Raw genomic sequence first — 18,922 nt, 5'->3', positions numbered from 1 at the left:
CGCCGGGCCTCGGCCACCACCACCGTGGGATCGGCGTCCGTGGAGGCTCAGCCGCCGTGTGCTTTGAGGAGGGTGTGAGTGTGCGAGGGGGTGTGTGTCGCTCTGTGTGTGCACAGAGGGTGCCAAAGGCCTCTGGGGCTGTGCCATGGGCTGGAGGGACATCGGCGTGACCGTGTGCCCATGGGGGTGCCAGCGCATCCATGTGCCACCCGCATGGGGACACACGGCGCCGCGGCCACCAGCCCTGCCCACGCCACACCTGCAGCCCCCTGCCAGCACCGCCGTGGCCAAACTGGGCACTGCCACCACCTCAGCCGTGCCCGGCCGCTGCCCCCAGCCCTCGCCAGGCCCTCGCCCCCGCAGCCATCGCCGCTCGGCTGCCGGCTGAGGGTGGGGACGGTGCCGCCGCGGCATTTTGCGGTGAGCCGCAGATGCCAGCTCCCAGCGAGGGTCCCCGTGGCATCTCCCCCCTCACCCCAGCGCCCGCCTGTGTCCCCGCCACGCTTGGCCCAGCCGGGATGGCCGGTTTTCCCGCTGGCTCCATTGTTCATCCCGGCCCCGCCATCGCCTGCATCTCGCCCGGGTCCCATTTTGCAGCGTGTAGGCAGAGCTGGAGATTTGGAAGAGGGTTTTTTTTTTTTTTTCCTTCTTCTTTTTTTTTTTTTTTTTTTTTTTTTTTTAGAGTACAGAGTGACAGATGGCGAGTCCTCCTTCCCCAGAGAGACAAATCTCCCTGAATGCAAGCGCATGTCAATCATTAGCTCTCATGTGATAGCTCTCGCGCATGACGTGCCAACCATATGGCACTGGCAGCAGAGCTGGTACCCCCTTTGCTGGGTAGAGATGCCACTCTCGCCTCCTTTTGGATAGAGGACTGCAGGAGGCTGGAGCACCTCAAGGAGCCGCGTCCCGCTCCCAGAAGATGCTGGGAACAATGAAATAAGAATTCCTGCGGTCCGCCCGAAGGTGAGTTATGTAAGAAGTGGAGGGTTGGGAGGGCAGCGGAGGAAACTTGAATGGAGAAAAGGCAACTTCCATGTTGATTTTGTTTCTCCGCCACGTCTCGCCCTTTTTTCCCCCCATCTTTCGTTCTCCCCCGGCCCTCGCTTCTCCCACTCCCCGCGGGCCCCGTTCATGGGGTTTTCTCCCCCCGCCGGAGCCTCCCCCAAGGGGGGTCGTTGGGATTTCGCCACCCCCGGTCCCCCCCCCCTCAGCCTGGGCACGCCCGGGGCGCCGCGGTCCCGGTGGGACGGAGCGGGCAGCGGCGGCCGAGCGGCATCAACGAAATCAACGCGGAGCCGCCTCGCCGCCGCCCCGGGGGTGCCCGACCCGGCGGAGCCGCCCCCCCCGCTTCCCCGCGGCGCCCCCGGCCCTCGCCCCGGGCGGTGCCCCCCCGGCCCCGGCCCCGGCCCCTCGGCACCGCCCGGCCCCGGGGGCGCCCCCGGCAGCGCCGCCGCCCGCGGTCCCCGCGTCCCCACGGGGGGGCTCCGGCCGCCCCCGCCGCCCCCCGGTTGGTGCCGCCGCATTTTTACGGGCCGCGCTCGGGCGGCCGCGGGGAGCCCCGGGGCGGGGAGGAGAAGCCGGGCGCGGCTGACCGGGCCGGAGGGGGTACGGCGGGTACTTGGGGAGGAGGGGGGAGGCGGCGGTCTCGCTTCGACCCCCTCGGCCACGGGAAGGCGGTGGCGGAGCCGTGACCGGGGCCGCTCCGCGCCCGCGGCAGGGAAAAGTTGGAGGCGTCAAAAAGGGACCGGCGACACCGGGCCCGGCCCTCGGGGCACCGTGCGGGGGACATCGGGCGGGCCGGGGGCGGGGGGAGCGAGGCGGGTTGTGCGGAGGAGCGGGAGAGGGGCGCGGGCGGCGGCCGCGGGGACCCCGGCAATGGGGCTGGGGACGGGGGGTCGGACTGGGGCGGAATCGCCGCACCCCGAGACAGCCCCGGTGGCCCCGGGATCGGGCAGCCGGGGCGGGGGACAGCGGCGGGCGGCCCCGAGCCCAATTCGTTTTCGCCGGTCCCGGCGGGTGGGAGCGGGGCGGGGAGCGGGGGGGGCGGGCGGCGGGGCCGCCGGTAACGCCTGGCTCTTTGCCCCCCGCTGCAGCCACCATGTTGACGCGACTTTTCAGCGAGCCCAGCCTGGTCCCCGAAGTCCCGAAATTCCCCGGTTGGGCCGAGGAGTGCGAGGAGGATGCCCGGAGCGAGAAGGAGGAGAGGGCGGGGAAGGGCTGCGCCCTCCCGGAGGAGCCACCCGAGGGTTCGCTGGGAGAGAGCAAGGAGGAAGGGGAGCTAGGAGGGGACGAGGAGGAGGAGGAGGAGGAGGAGGAAGGCCTGGAGGAGGCGGAGGGCGAGCGGCCCAAGAAGCGCGGCCCCAAGAAGAGGAAGATGACGAAGGCGCGGCTGGAGCGGTCCAAGCTGCGGCGGCAGAAGGCGAACGCCCGGGAGAGGAACCGGATGCACGACCTGAACGCGGCCCTGGACAACCTGCGCAAGGTGGTTCCCTGCTACTCCAAAACCCAAAAACTCTCCAAAATCGAGACCCTCCGCTTGGCCAAGAACTACATCTGGGCTCTCTCCGAGATCCTGCGCTCGGGCAAGCGGCCCGACCTGGTCTCCTACGTGCAGACTCTGTGCAAGGGGCTGTCCCAGCCCACCACCAACCTGGTGGCCGGTTGCCTCCAGCTCAACTCCCGCAACTTCCTGACGGAGCAGGGCCAGGAGGGGGGTCGGTTCCACGGCCCCAACGCCGCCTCCTTCGCCGTGCATCCCTACCCCTACCCTTGCTCGCGGCTGGCCGCGGCGCCCTGCCCGCCCGCCGCCGGCCCCGGGCCGCACGGGCTGAGGACACACGGCTACTGCGCCTCCGCCTACGAGAGCCTCTACGGCAACACTTCCCCCGACTACAACAGCTCGGAGTACGACGGGGGGCTCAGCCCCCCGCTCTGCATCAACGGTAACTTCTCCCTCAAGCAGGACTCTTCATCCCCCGACCACGAGAAAAGCTACCACTACTCTATGCACTACTCGGCGCTGCCCGGCTCCCGCCCCGCCGCCCATAACCTGGTCTTCGGGTCGGCGGGGATGCGCGGGGGGGTCCACTCCGAGAACATCTTCCCCTACGACATGCACCTCCCGCACGAGCGGGGCCCCATGTACGAGGAGCTCAACGCCTTCTTCCATAACTGACCCACCCCCCCCCCTTCCCCCTTTTTCCCCGAGACCCCTCCTCATCCCATCGCCGAGGTGGCGGGGAGGAGGGGGGAGATTCCCCCACACAACTCCCCCCCCACCCCAACCCGCGGACCGGCCCCCGGGGCTCCGCCGTGGGCTTTGGTGCAATATGGGGACCCGGCCCCGGCGGCGGGTCCCCGCGCTCCGTGGGGACAAAGTGCTTTTTTGGGAGGATTTTCCCTTTTCCTTAAATTTATTTTTTTTTAAATTATTGTCGATTTCGTTGTTTTTTTTAAAAAAAAATTTTTTTCATTATTTATTGCTATTTCTTGATTATTTAATGTAATTTATTTAGTTATTTGATCGTTATCGCTGTTATCGTCGCTATTATTATAATAACTATTACAGCTCTTATAACTACTACAGTTATTATTATTATTATTATTATTATTATTATTATTATTATTACTATTTCCAAGGGGAGACGCCCCACACGGGCTGACCCCCTCAACCAGCCCACCGGAACCCCCCCCCGGTAACCCAACGCGACCCTTTGGGTCGAGCGGCTTCATTTCATTTTTAATTCGTTTTCATTAAATTTTCTATCTTTATTTAAAAATAACAATAATAATAAAAAAAAAAAATTTCCCCGCCTCCCACCCCCATTTTGGGCCGTTTCTCCTCTCCCCAGCCCTGACCCCGACCCCCCCGGACCCCCCCGGCATTGGACACCCGCTGCCCCGGCCCGTGGGAGCGAGAGGAGCCCACGCTGCGGCGTGGAGCGAAACTTTCCGAAGCAATAAAGAGGCGCAGGGAGGAACGAACCCCAATTTCTATCTATGCAAGAGGCCCGGCCCGGCGGACGCTCCGAGATGCACTTTGCTTTGGGGGGGCCCCGGCCCCGCTCCCCGCCCCGGGAGCTCCTCGCAGCGCGTGTGTCAGGACGTTTTTTACCTGTTTTAAAAACTTGAAACGGAAAAAAAAAAAAAAAAAAAAAAAAAAAAAAAGAAAAAAAAAAAAGGGGAAAAAAAAAAGAAAAAAAAAAAAAAAGAAAAAAGAAAAAAAAGAGGAAAAAAAGAATGATAATATAAAAAAAAAAAAAAAGACATCCCCCACTTTTCACCCCGCGGAGCCGCCCCGGTTTTTCCCGAGCTGGCGGAGCCGGGCAGCGCAGCCCGCAGCTATGCAAGCGGGGCTCCGGGGGGGCTGGCGGGGCTGAGACCCCCCCGCGGCGCCCGGCCCGGGGGTCTCCGTCCCGGTTTGCCGCATTCCTTCAGCCGGGAAACGCCGAGAAGCCGATAATGCTTTTTTTTTTTTTCGTTGTTGATGGGTTTTCTTTGTTTTTTGGGATTTTTTTTTTTTTTTTTGTCGGATCCTGCCCGCACCACCTTCGAGAAACCAGCATTTTTAGAGACCAGGGAGGAGGAGAGGAGGAGGATTTCTGAGAAATGTTTTGAAAACGAACAGAAAAAAAAAAAAAAAAAGGAAAAAAAAAAAAAAAAGAAAAAATGAGGGGAGAAAAGAAAAAAAAAGTTTTGGGGAGAAAAAAAAAAAAAAAAGAAGGGAAAAAGAAACAAAAACCCACAAACCGTTGTAGCAAAGGGGACCCGCTGCCCGACACCAGAAGTGCTTTCGTGTTTCCGTTCCGTTTCATTTCGATTAATAAATATTTATGGCCAACGATATGCAAGACCCCCCCCCCCGCCCGCGCCGGGCGCCGCTCCCGCTCCCCGGTCCCGGTTCCCGGTCCCCGTCCCCGCCGCCCGGACACTGCTCGGCGGCGGCGGGCCGCGGGGCCGGGGGGGCCCGGCCGTTCTGCATGCACCGGCCCCTTCCCCTTCCTCCCGGGGCCGCCCCCCCCCGGCCCCGCTGGACGCTCGTCGCCCGGTCCCGGCCCCGCCAGGACTCGTCGGCCGTGACGAGCCGCCGCCGGTGCGATCGCGGAGAGGTTGTAATTACCGAGCGTCCTTCGACGGCGATTAATAAATATTCAATGTTGACTCCGCCGCCTTCGCCGCTTTCCTTCCGCCTCGGGGGCACCGAGGGGCACCGGGGGGCACCGGGGGGCACCGGGGGGTACCGGGTCCACCCACCCCCCTGCCGCGCCCCCGGCGGTGCCGCCGTCGCTCCCGTCGCCCGAATGCGCGGCCCGCGGGGCGGCGGCGCTGATATAACGCGGCTCTGCCCCACGGGTGTCCCCCCCGGGACCGGGGAGGCGGTGTCCCCCCCCTCACCAATAAACGCACCGGGATCCGGTGCGGCGGCCCGGCTCGGTCCACCGGCGGCGACACCGCTCCGTTCCCCTGGGATCGGGGGGAGCTCGGTGCCCGGGGCTGGCACCCGGCCACGGTGCCGGTGGCCTCGGGAGGGGTGCGCGGTGGTGGCAGCCAAGGCCGGGCTCCTCGGCGGCGGCCCCGGGAAGCCGGTCGCCTCCCGGCGCGGTGCCCGGCGCTGGTGCCGTTTCCCGGTGCTGCTTCCCGATGGAGCGTCGGCTCGGTGCCCGGTGCCAGCGCCGGTGCCAACGCCGATGCTTGTGCCGGTTCCCGGCGCTGGCGCCCGTTGGAGCCCCGGAACCTCCCGTGCTGGTTCAGGGAGCCGGTGCCCACGGCAGCCCCGGGAGCCCCGATGCGGTGCCGGATGTCCGGTGCCGTTCTCGGTGCCCGGTGCCGGTGCTCGGCGGTGCCCGGAGCTGTCCTCGGCGGCGGTGCTGAACGGGCCTTTTTACGGCCCTCGGTTTAGTTACCGTCCGCACCACCGGGGCTCAGCGCCGCTCGACGGCCGCCGGCACCGGGCAGGCTCGGGCACGGGGCTCCCGGTCTCGCCGGCCGCTCGGGTCGTGGGGGCCGGTTCCCCGCGGGATCATCGTGCGCCGGGGCCACACAGGCGCTGCGGGGACGGAGCCACCGCTTTCCTCCCGGTTTTCTCCCCGGAGAGGTGTCCGATACCCGCGCCCCTCATCGCCATAGTTTTTAGGGATAAACCGGGCCGGTTTAGGGTCGGATCCAGCCAACTGGAGCAGGATCCAGTGCGGCCCCGACGTGCTGGGCCCACTCCCGGAGCCACCGGCGGCGAGGGGTCGGGCCCGGGCCGGGGAGCGGATCCGCCACGGCCCCACGAGCGGCTGCAGCGGCCCCCGACCCCCGACCGGGCCCCGGCACTCGCCGCTCTCCGCAAAGCAGCGGATCCTCTTCCGACGGCTCTGGCCCCAGCATCCTCCCGGGACTCGTTTCTCCGGGGAAAAAACCCCGGGAGGACTCGGGAACAGTGGATGAGGCCGCACGGAGCTCCTCGGAGGGGCCGAGGCTGTGGATGTGCGGCCCTTCTGCCGCCATCCTCAACCAGCGGCACCGGGGCCGCGGCCCGGAGCAGCGGCGGCGGAAGGCGGATGGCCCCTGCGGAAAGGAGGGGAGGGTCGCGGGGCCGGGGGCTGCGGGGGGGCCGCCGACATCTGCTCCCGGGGCCGGCTGTGCCAGGGGTACCGGCCCCGGTGACGGGGCTGCGGTTTGTGTTCAATTGTCGGGATTTTTGTTTTCTCCGGTGTCAGCCCGGCCCCGCCGAACACGAGGGAACCCGCCCGGCGGCTCGGGCAAGGCCCGGCCCCGCAATGCGGCCCCGCACTCGCGGCACGGCCCCGGTGTAAAGCTCCGGAGAACAGCTCCGGTTCAAATCTCCGGTGGAAGGTTTCAGCGCACGGTCCCCGTGAACGGTTTCGTTGCAAAGCTCCAGTGCCTGGCTTCGGTACGAGGTTCCGGTGCCCGGTTTTCGTGCCTGGCTCCCTAACGCAGCCTCGGTACAAGGCTCCGGTGCCCGGGCCGGTGCCCAGCCCCTCCGCCCCGGCGGCTCTCGGGGAGGGAAGCGGGAGGTCAGGAACCGCCGCCCCGCTGGGTTCTGCGAGTGTTTCGTGTGACCGTGAGATCAAATTCACCTCGGGGGGGTCCGGGGAGCTGCCGGGACCCCGAGCGGCTGCACCGGGGGCAGCGGAGCTGGGCCAGCACCGAGGGGACCCCGCTGTGGCGGCTCGCCCGGCCTCAGCCCCGCTATTTCTAAACAGGATGAGATGAGGGTGGGTGTCTCCCCCCCTCTCACCACCCCCGGTGCCCGCGGTGCCCGCGGTGCCCCCGGCCCGGCCCCTCTCCCGGCCCGGCGGAGCGCGGCGGGGGCGCGGGGCGAGCGCCAGCTCCGGGTCGCCGCTGCCACCGGCGAGTGCCAGCCGAGGGGGGGGGGAGGAGGAGTCATTGCTTCAGTTTAAATTTCATGGCATCTGTTCATTATTATACAGTGCGGATTTTTATATGGACAGCTAAATTAAAGACAGATTTCTGCCAAAATTGCAGATACCATAAAAAACCGGAGGCTCCCGGCGCCCGGCGCTCGCCGCGCTGCGGAGGCGGCCCCGCTCCGGGGGCCGGGGGCTGCCCGGGGGTCGAGAGGGGTGTGAGGGACCGGGAAGGATGTGGGGGTCAGGAGGGGAGAGGGGGGATGTCCCCGTTTTTGTGCCATGGGGAGCCCAAGACGCCGGCCCCCCGTGGGGGAGCGGGGGGTCCCGGTGGTCCCTGGAGCCGCGGCCGGGGCGGACCGGGTTGGCAACGATCCCCGCCGCCCCGGGGGCTGCAGAGCCGCCCCCTCCCCCGCCCGGTCTGCCAGGCTCCATCGCAGAGGAGTTAAAACAAGGACATCTGTGCCTGGAATCGCTGCGAAGCTCCGAACCTGCCAGCGCCTGCTGGCACCGGCCGCCGGCGGAGGCGGCTTCTCCGGAATGCGGCACCGCCGTCAGCTCCGCCCGAAGCCCCGGCCCGGCCCCGAGGGCTGCGGGGCCAGGAGGGCCTTGGCCCGGCTAGCCGGTGTCCCCACCTGTGTCTGCCCCCATCGTGTCCCCGCCAGCCGCAGCCCCGTGGGGGTCGTGTTTTCTCCCCCCTGTTCACCCCCTGCCCCACTGAGGCCTGTCCCCCATCCCCACCCTGGGTACGGGGGAGGTGGGAGACAGCGAGGGGGTGAGGAGGGGGCCCCGCACTCCAGCGGGACACGGGGACACGAGCAGGGCCGGGAGGGCAGAGAGCAGTGGGAGGTGGATGGGAGCCAAGGGAAGGGCAGGGCTGGGGGCACCTGGGGGCGCGGGGCTCTGTGAGCAGCCCGGGGTCTGCAGCCCCAAGGTTTGTGGGAACCTGGTCCTCAGCTCTTCCTGGGCTACGAGGGGAGGAAACAGACAAAACCCAAGCAGGGGCAGAGGATGAGGTTGGATCCAACAGACACCAGGCCGGGTCTGGCTGGGAACACTGGAGAGCAGGTGGTGCCCACCTGAGCACCCCACAGCAGCCCGGCCCCCTTCCCTTCCCTTCCCTTCCCTTCCCTTCCCTTCCCTTCCCTTCCCTTCCCTTCCCTTCCCTTCCCTTCCCTTCCCTTCCCTTCCCTTCCCTTCCCTTCCCTTCCCTTCCTTCCCTTCCCTTCCCTTCCCTTCCCTTCCCTTCCCTTCCCTTCCCTTCCCTTCCCTTCCCTTCCCTTCCCTTCCCTTCCCTTCCCTTCCCTTCCCTTCCCTTCCCTTCCCTTCCCTTCCCTTCCCTGGCTCCAGCCCATCCCCACGGCCCCCTGGAGCCCCGGCCTGGGGGTCTCACCCTGTCCCGGTGCCCCTGGGCCGGGGTCCCGCTCCCCCCTCTCCGTGGCAGCCGCTGCCTCATTTCATATGGGAAATGTCCATTTTGTTGCTACTTAAAAGCTGATTTACGGCGGCTGCATCCCAGCCCTGCCTTGGCCTGCGTTCATCCCATAATCTGCCCATTTCTCTTGGCAGCTCTGGCTCGCCTGGGCTCGCCGGAGTCTGTGCCGGGCAGAGGGAGCCCCCGGCCCCTTCCCATGGCCCCCGAGCCCCGGCCACGCTCCCGAGTGCTGCTGCTGGCGGCTGGATCCCCTCTGCCTGGAGCACATCCCGATGCCCTGGAGATGGCAGCCGGGACGATGCCTCTGGGATGGAGGGACCAGCACACCCCTCCTGGGGCTGGAGGGGACACAGGAAAGGGTTGGGGACAGCACATGGGTGGCTTTACATCCCTCTGGATCCCCCTTCCATCCAGCTGCACTCCAGGACGGGGTGATGGGATCCATCAGGACCAGACAGGGTGAGCACACCTGGGCACGGTGGCAGCAGCAGGGTTTGAGCCGAGGTTCTGCCACCGGTGATGAGCAGTGTCCCGGCTGTCCCAACCCTCCCGCACACTCCTAATTAAATTTTACCCGACGATAAATATTTTTAAAATTTTTTTTGTTAAATGTAATTGAAAAAAAAAAAAAAAACCACACCTTTGGAATCATCACATTAACCCGGCATCGGCGTTATCAGAGTGATTAAAGCCTTGCCCAAGTTAGCGCCGGGCAGGGCGGCAGGATTGCGCCGTAATCCCGGCAAAGCAAACAACTTCTGAGCAAAACTAATTACATTTAGAGCAGCTGTGATAATAATCCTAATTCAACCCCATTTGGTGCCTAAAATCCGGCGAGCCGGCAGCGAAAGCCGGGGCCGGGCTCTGTGCGGCCCAGCTCTGCCCTCCAGCTTGTCCTTTCACGACAGAGGTGACAAACCCGAGGGTCTCCGGGGGATCCCTGCGGTGTCATGGGACCCCCTCGTGGCCGGGGCTCCATGGGGACATCCCTCCCGAGGCCACCAAACGCCGCCTGACCCCGTCACCTCCGCGGCTCCGCGTGCCGTGGCTGTGCCCCGGTGCCCGGGCGGTGGCACGGTGCCCAAACCCCCGCCTCGCTGTCCCCGGGGACGGGGGGATCGGGCGGCCGCAGCTGGCGCACGGAGCCGTAATGGCCACGGCTGGGCTGGCACGGCGGCCCCGCGCCTGCGGGCACACGGGCAGCAGCAGCTTGTGCGCCGTTTGTCCTTGACGAGTCCCCGCGTGGCCGCCCCTGCCTGGCACCGCCACCCCGGCACAAAGCCCCCCGCTCGCCACCGCCGCGACCCCCGGCTCGTCACGCGTGTGACGCTGTCACCAGCCGGGCAGGGCACGCCGGAGTGTGGCTGTGGTTGGAAGCAAAGCCTCTGCTGGCATCTGCCTTGGCACCGCCACCACCGCGGTCACTGTCACCACCAGCCCCACGGCTGCCACTCGTGACATTTCCACCCCGGCGGTTACCTTGGGGAACATTCACTACGAAATACACACTGGAGCTTTTTCTTTTCTTTTCTTTTCTTTTCTTTTTTTCTTTTTTTCTTTTTTTTTTTTTTCCCTCTTTTTATTAAAGTTGCCAAAAATTTGTGTTAGCTAATGGCTTCTTAATTCCGCCGAAACCGAGGGAAGGAAAATGATGCCATTCATCTTGTATTGGTTTGAAATCACGTCTGACAACTAATCGATCATACTGTGGGACATTAACTCCTTTGGATGGGGGCCCAAGCGCTCTCGCAGCTCCTCGCTCCCGCGCTGGATCCATTTAACTACTTTACTGCTGGTATTTTGGCACGTGGCTCCGCGGGCTGGTTCCTCTCCGGTTGGTGCCGCTGAATTATTTGCCTTTCTCCGGATACAGCTGGCACGGAGCTCCCGCCGCTTCCCCCGCCCCTCCGCCGGCGCCCTTCACCCGACCTTCGCCCCGAGGGGTCCACGCCCCCCTCCCTTTCCATGGATCCCCCCCCAAATTTGGGGATATTTTTTGTTTCCAGGTGTGAGCAGCCAGGGGTGACTCTGGGGTCCTGGGGATGTGACCCGGGTGGCGTTGTTCCCTGGCCTCGTGGTGACCCCAGGTGACCCGTGCCTCAGTTTCCCCGTTGCTTTGCCATCTCTCCTCGGGGATGTCCCCCCAGTGTGGTCACGGGGGATCAGACGGGTTGTGGGGGGAGGCTGGTGGCACCTCGTGAGCGAACACGGGGTGGCCCCATCCCTGATGTCCCCCCACACCCCAGTGAATGGTGGCGACACACCCTCAGCCGCCACCGTGTCCCAGCAGCTCGGTGACACCAGAGAGGTTTGTGGGGACAGGGACGGTGGCACTGGGCTGTGTCACCCCAAGGCACAGCTGAGGGCGCTGGGGACACCCCCAGGACGAGGGGGTTGGGTCCTGCCCCTGTCCATCCTCTGCCGTGAGGGGGAAGGGATGTGGGGATCCTGATGGGGGAGGACCTGGAAGGACAACAGGGACCCAAGGGTGACCCAAAGGGACCCAAGGGTGACCCAAAGGGACCCAGGACACCCCAAAGACCCCCGGGCACAGTTCAGGAAGGGGCGTTATATACTCAGGGTGGGCGGGATCAAATCCAGGGAATGCAGTGATTGGTCAACAGCACCAGCCCTGGCACGGGATTGGCTGCCAGCACAGGCTCTGGAAAGGGATTGGATGAGGTCTGTGCCCATCCCAGGGGTCCGGGTGGTCCTTGGTGGCCTCCCAGTGATGGGGGACACATGGGTGTCCCAGGGACCCCCCTCTGTCCCAGGGGACACACCTGACCCCAGGGTCACTGTCCCATGTCCCCCTCCAGGCCCTGGGTGCCACCAAACGGTCACAGAAGGATCTGTCACCTCTCTATTGGGAAACATAGTGACAGAGTACCCTCACTGACGGCTCCTGGCTGAGGAAAGCCACCACGTCTGTCTGTCTGTCTGTCCAGCCCTGTATGCCGGTCTGTCCAGACACACTCTTACCACCTGGCCACTTTCTGTCTGTCTGTCCCCCTCCTGTATGTCACCTGCCCGTTCATCTGCCCATGTGTTCATCCATCCCTCCATCCATCCATCCCTCCATCCCTCCATCCCTCCATCCCTCCATCCCTCCATCCATCCCTCCATCCATCCCTCCATCCATCCCTCCATCCATCCATCCATCCCTCCATCCCTCCATCCATCCCTCCATCCATCCCTCCATCCCTCCATCCATCCATCCATCCCTCCCTCCATCCCTCCATCCCTCCATCCCTCCATCCCTCCATCCATCCCTCCATCCATCCCTCCATGCATCCATCCCTCCATGCATCCATCCCTCCATCCCTCCATCCATCCCTCCATCCATCCCTCCCTCCATCCATCCATCCATCCCTCCCTCCATCCATCCCTCCATCCCTCCATCCATCCATCCCTCCATCCCTCCATCCATCCCTCCATCCATCCCTCCATCCATCCATCCATCCATCCCTCCATCCCTCCATCCATCCCTCCATCCATCCATCCATCCATCCATCCATCCATCCATCCCTCCATCCCTCCATCCATCACCCACACCCATGTGCTCTGTGACTGACACCTGTGTGTGCACATTCCTGTGTGGGTGTGTGGGTGGAGCCAAGCAGGGTGTGGCAGGGATGGGAGGAGCCAACAGGGAGTGACAGTGAGGTCTCCTTGGGGGCAGGGTTTGCTTGATGCTCCCATCACCCTCATCGTCTTTGTGTCCTTCATCCCCATCATCCTCATCATCCTCACAGTCCCCTTCATCCCATTACCCCCAGCCTTCCCATCAGCCCTTTCATTGCCTTCGTCCCTGTGACCTCCGTCATCATCTTCATCCCTCATCATCCCCTTCATCCTCATCCTCCCCATCACCCCTTCACTCCCACCCTCTTCGTCATCCTCATCACCCCATCATCTCCTTCATCTTCATCACCTTCATCATCCCCATCATCACCTTCAAGCCTATCACCCCATCACAACCTTCATCATCATCTTCATCCTCACCTTCAACCCCATCTTCCCCATCACCAGCTTCATCTCCATCATCCCCATCTTCTCCTTCATCCTCATCACTTCCACCACACCCATCACCATCATCATCCTCATTGTTCCCTTCATCCCCATCATCCCCTTCACCTCATCCTCATTTCCCCCATAACCCCCAACATCTTCATTATCGCCCTCATCTTCATCACCCAATCACTTCCTTCATCCCCTTTATCCCCATCTTCATCATCATCTCAGTCATCCCCTTCACTCCTCATTGCAATCATTCCCTTCATCCCCATCATCTCCTTCACTCCATCATTCCCATCATCCCCTTCATCCCCATTCCCCCCTCACTTCCACTGTTCCCTTCATCTTCATCACCCCCACCAACTCTGTCACCCCCATCATCCCCATTTTCCCCATAACCCTCAACACCTTCATTATCCCCCTCATCCTCATCACCCCATCGCTTCCTTCATCCCCTTCAACCCCATCCTCATCATCATCCCAGTCATCTTCTTCATCACTGCAATCATTCCCTTCATCCCCATCACCTCCTTCACCCCATTACTCCCACTCTCCCCTTCATCCCCATTCCCCTCTCACTTCCGCTATTCCCCTCATCATCATCCCAGTCACCCCCTTCACTCCTCACTGCCATCATTCCCTACATCCCCATCGTCTCCTTCACCCCATCGCTCCCACCATCCCCTTCATCCCCATTCCCCCCTCATTTCCACTGTTCCCTTCATCTTCATCAGCTTCGTCATCTCCATCAACCTTGTCACCCCCATCATCCCCATTTTCCCCATAACCCCTACACCTTCATTATCCTCTTCACCCTCATCACCCCATCACTTCCGTCATCCCCTTCATCCCCATCCTCATCATCATCTCAGTCACCCTCTTCACTCCATCACTAAACATCCCTTCATCTCCATCATCTCCTTCACCCCATCATCCCCTTCATCCGCATTCCTCCCTCACTTCCACCATTCCCTTCATCCTCATCACCTTCATCACCTTCATCACCCCCACCAACCTTGTCATCTCCATTTTCCCCATAACCCCCAACACCTTCATTATCCTCTTCACCCTCATCACCCCATTGCTTCCATCATCCCTTCATCCCCATTCCCCTGCCACTTCCACTATTCCCTTCATCCTCATCATCCCAGTCACCCTCTTTGCTCCATCACTGTAATCATCCCTTCATCTCCATCATCTCCTTCACCTCATCATTCCCACCATCCCCTTCATCCGCATTCCTGCTTCACTTCCACCATTCCGTTCATCCTCATCCTCATCCCAGTCACCCTCTTCACTCCTCACTGCAATCATTCCCTTCATCCCCATCATCTCCTTCCTTCCATCAATCCCATCATCCCCTTCATCCCCATTCCCCTGCCACTTCCACTGTTCCCTCATCCTCATCATCCCAGTCACCCTCTTCACTCCATCACTGTAATCATCCCTTCATCCCCGTCATCTTCTTCACCAAATCATTCCCATAACCCCCTTCATCCCTATTCCCCCCTCACTTCCACCATTCCCTTCATCCCCGTCACCCCAATCAACCCCGTCACCCCGATCATCCCCGTCACCTCAACGCTCCCATCCTCCCCGTCACCTCCATCATTCCCTCCATGCCCATCCTCCCCACCACCCCGACCATCCCCTTCACCCCCAGCCTCCCCACCACCCTCCTCACCCTCCCTCCTCCACTCTCCACCGATGAAGACGCAGACCCCGAGCGTATGTCAGGAATCAGTGCCTGTCGCAGGCGCCTAATCTGTTTTTCTAAGCCGCCCACGAGCAGCACGTTTGCCGAATTAGGCCGACAGCTGCTACGGGTCCTTCTCCCCCTCCGCGCCCGCTCCGCGCCGCCTGCCGCAGATGCCGGGGCCGGGAGCGGCGGGTACCGGCACGGCGCCGTGGCCTCGCGCCTCCCGCCGCTGCGCTCCGCGCCGCCACGCGGACCCCGGCAGGCGAGGCGCGGACCCTCCCCGGGACACACAGCCCACCCACCACCCGTCCCCCGGGAGCGCCGTGCGGAGCACACGCGTGTTCAACCACCTTTTTTTCCTTTTGGGTTTTTTTTTTTTTTTTTTCCTTTTTTTTTTTTTTTTTTTTTTTGGATAGCAGTAGAATGCAATATGCAAATGAGATGGTTATTACCGCAATGTTCGTCAAGCTGAGCTGAGAAGACATTAATAGCCTGATGAATATGCATGTGAATTTGTTAATTAAGTTAATTATTCTGCTGAAAATGCATTCGTCTTCCAAGGACATTTTCCCAATGATTTTTACATGCTTCAGTCATTAGTCATGCTGTATTTTATCAGGGAAATGAGTTTGCTTAAGTTGCAAAAAAAAAAAAAAAAAAAAAAAAAACCACAAACCCAAAAAACAACAAAAACGGGAAAAGGGGTAAAGAAAGCAGGAAAACGAGAAAAAGGGGGAAATAAAAAAGGAACAACAAAAAAACAAAAGGAAAAAGGGAAAAGAAGGAAAAAACGGAAAACAAAGCGCAGAGCAGGGCAGGAACTGCAGCTCTGGGGGAAACTTCGGGGAAGAAGCAGGGCTGCAGGTGGGTGCAGGTGGGTGCATCCCCCCGACCCCCCCTTCTTCCTCTCTGATGACAAACTTTTTTTTTTTTTTCTTTTCTCTTTTTTTTTTTTCCAGTGCCAAATTTCCAACACATTAATTAATTGTTGTAGCCAATTAACTGTAGTTGTGCAAATGAGTTTAGCACTAATTACCATGCAGTGCCTGTAATCACATAAAAAACTTGCTGAGAGGTGGAGGGAGCGGAAGGGGGGGAGCGGGCGCCGTGGCGGGGGGACACGGCGGGGGGACACGGCGGGGTCCCGGCTCCCGGTGGCCCCCGGTGTCGCTGTGCTTGGTTAGGGGCAGGTGACAGCGACACCGGTGTCACCAGGGCTGGCCGGGGACACGGAGGGAGTGGCCGCGGGCAGGGTCACGCGGGGGCAGATGGCACCTCCTGCGCCGTTCCGTGCTGTGCCGATCCGCGCGGAGCGGAGCCGCGCTGAGCCGTTCCCTGCCGCGGCAGCAGAAAGGAGGAGGACACGTGGCACCGAGCGGTGAGAGCCCGTCCTGCCCCTCAGTGCCCGGCATCTCCCCCGGCCGCCTCTCCTCTGCCCACCCGGTGACACTCTGGGACATGTGGGGACCTTCTTGTCACCCTGACCCGCGCTGGGGTGGCCCCAGGCAGCGCCAGGCCGGGACAGGGGGTAGCCGGGGCCGTGTCCTCTCCAGCAGCCGGCGGGCACCGCGGACGGGCTGGCTCCCTGCCCGGCCGGAGGATTAGCCGTGCCATGGATACGGACTCCGCAGGGAACGCTGTGCTGCAGGCCTGGGGCTGCGGTGGCACGGCACGGCACGGCACGGCACGGTGGCATGACATGATATAGCACGGTGCAGCCTGGCATCACCCGATGTGGCACTGCCAGTCGTGGCTTTGCCTGTCGCACCCTGGCCGTGCCCATCCCGGTGGGCTCCCGCCGCCCCCCGCCCGGGAGGCAGAGAGTTAACGCGGGACCCGCCGCGCTATAAATTTTGCATCGTGCGGGGCTGGGGGGAGCTGGGCGGGAGCCAGGGGCGTCTCTAGGTAACAATAAACACCCGGGCAGGAGCAGCTGGTGCCCCGACCGCCTCTGCATCACAATGCCGGAATCACGCTAATCAACCGCCCGCACCGCGCCCGCACCGCGCCCGCACCGCCCGGGCACCGCCGGGCTGCGGCCGGGGCTGGGGCCGGGCACGGGCCGGGGATGGCCCTGGTGAGGGTCTGGCTGAGCCGGGGGTCCGGCCGCGGGGAGGGTTTGACTGGTGAGGATGTGACCGTGGGGAGGGTTTGGCCGTGGTGAGGGTCCAGTTATGGCAAGAGTTTGGTCAGGGTCTGGCCAGGGCAAGGGTCTGGCTGTGGTGAAGGTCCAGCTGTGCTGAGGGTTCTGGTGTGGTGAAGATCTGGTCATGGTGAGGGTCTAGACATGGTGAGGGTCTGGTCATGGAGAGGGTCCAGCTATGGAAGGGTTTGGTCAGGGTGAGGGTCTGGCCATGGTCAAGGTCCAGCCATGGTGAGAGTCCACTCATGGTCAGAGTCTGGCCTTGGCCAGGGCCACCCCCAGGGCTCACATGCCACCACCACTGACCAGGAGCAGGGCTGGTGGCACAGGCCCTGCCTGCTCCTGGCAGAGCACCCAGAGGTGCTAGACAAGATGGGTGTGACCCCTCCCTGGTCACTGTCACCGGGCACAGGGCTCTGGTGACACCACACTTGCCTGGAAAACACCAAGGCCACCGTGTGCCACCATTACCCTGACACCACGGTGGCATTGTGGCCCTAGCACTGGGGAGCCAGCCCAGGGCCATGGCACAGCCAGGCTGGGACCCCCAGCTTCTTCCTGTCCCCTCCATGTGGCCGGTGACTTCAAGAGCCTGGAGTCTGACCATCACCTTTCCACCTCCTGTGTGCCAAGAGCTGGGATCTGGGGGGGCTGTGACCTCCCTGTTTCTCCAGGCACGTACATGGGGCATTGGGGACCATGGTGGCCGAGAGGGTTTTGTGGCAGCAGTGGCCAAGGAGGTGTGGTGGCCCTGGTGGCTGAGGGGGTGTGGTGGCCAAGGGGGTGTGGTGGCCCTGGTGGCTGAAGGGTTGTGGTGGCAGCAGCAGTGTTGAACGGGGTGTAGTGGCCCTGGTGGCCGAGAGGATGTGGTGGTGGTGGTGGCCGAGAGGATGTGGTGGTGGCCTCGGGGGTGTGGTGGCCCTGGTGGCCAAGGGGATGTGGTGGCCGTGGTGGCCGAGGAGGTGTGGTGGTGGTGGTGGCCGAGAGGATGTGGTGGCCCTGATGGATGAGGGGATGTGGTGGCCCTGATGGACGAGGGGATGTGGTGGCCGTGGTGGCCTCGGGGGCGTGGTGGCGGTGGTGGCCGCCGTCCCCGCTGGCTGCCGGCTGCATTCCAGTGCAGGAGGCAGCTGTGCCGCCCTCCCAGCGCCGCTAAATATTAATGCCGCCCTACATCGCGCCGCGGCACCTGCCACGGGCGAGCCCCGCCGGCCCACGCGGGGGTGGGCAGCTGGCCCCACACCACCGGCCGGCCGGGACCCCCGGGGCTGTGCCAGAAGGTGGCAGGGACACGCCAGACCCAGCTGTGTCCCCTCCCTAGAGCCAGGCGGGAGGGACAAAACAACGATGGGGACACGGGGAGCACCGAGAGCACTCGCGGTGGTGGCGGGGGGCAGAGGGGTTGGGAGCCCCGCAGACGCCCGCCGTGACCCGGGGATCCTCCCGAGAGCGGATTTGGGGCAGGATTCGCTGGCAAAATCGGCGGCGAGCGGCTGTGCCTCCGCCACCACCGTCGCCGAGCGCGGCTGAGGACGTGCCGCTCGTCACACGAGTGCCAGGCGGCAGCGGGGGGTGGCCCCGGCGCCCGCCTTGAGCCCCAGCCAAAAGTCCAGAGCCGAAAAGTAGGGGGTGATTGATGGCAGCGTTTGGCGCGTAAGGGCACCCGGCGGCCCAATCCTCCCGCGGCCCCAATTCCTCCCCTGCCCCTATTCAGAGATCATGTTGTCTCATGTTGGTCCCAGAGGCGCCATTAATTAAAAATACATCCAATTAAATGGCAGGTGAAAGCGTGCAGGCACAGTCCCCCCGCGCCTTGGCTCAGCTGTGCCGGTGGCAGCGGGGAGGGCCGTGTGCCCGCCCGGGCTGCGGTGCCAGCTCCTGTCCCCGCTGCCACCGCGGGCACGCCCATGCCAGGGCTCTGTCCCCATCCTGGTGCCCGCCGTGGTGGCTGGAGTGTTGCGGTGGGGTCACCCCGCCTGTCCCCTCCAGCAGGCCGGGCATGGCAGGTGGCATGTGGTGGCAGCGAGGGGAATGTCCCCAAAATCGAGGCGCGCTGAGCCCTGACTCGGCGGACTCGCGGGAGGGTTGGCACCGCCATTACCTGTGCACGGGGACTGGCACACGGGGCAGGCGACGGCAGTGTCCCCGGGAGGTGGCACCGGGGGACACTCGGCGCTGGGGAAGGCCCCGGGCCGCGGCGGCTCCGCGTTCCCGTTAATTGGAGCCGCTAATGGCGGGCGCTCCCCGCT

General features: G+C 63.2%; 1 protein-coding gene across 1 annotated transcript; it reads left to right on the top strand.

The window, feature by feature from the left end:
* The first annotated feature begins 769 nt into the window (after positions 1–769).
* Positions 770–3,178, top strand: NEUROD2 (neuronal differentiation 2). The gene is made up of 2 exons (XM_066337000.1): positions 770–966; positions 2,097–3,178. The coding sequence occupies exon 2, from the start codon at positions 2,102–2,104 to the stop codon at positions 3,176–3,178; it is 1,077 nt and encodes a 358-aa protein (XP_066193097.1). The 5' UTR covers positions 770–966; positions 2,097–2,101.
* The last annotated feature ends 15,744 nt before the right edge of the window (positions 3,179–18,922 follow it).

The sequence above is a fragment of the Sylvia atricapilla genome, chromosome 27, assembly GCF_009819655.1.
Source record: "Sylvia atricapilla isolate bSylAtr1 chromosome 27, bSylAtr1.pri, whole genome shotgun sequence".
Lineage (NCBI taxonomy): Eukaryota > Metazoa > Chordata > Aves > Passeriformes > Sylviidae > Sylvia > Sylvia atricapilla.
Note: the sequence above shows the minus strand (reverse complement) of the source record. Positions and strands in the feature narration are given on the sequence as shown.

Coding starts and splice junctions, on each gene's coding strand:
- NEUROD2 (XM_066337000.1), top strand. CDS start 2,102: ATGTTGACGCGACTTTTCAGCGAGCCCAGCCTGGTCCCCGAAGTCCCG.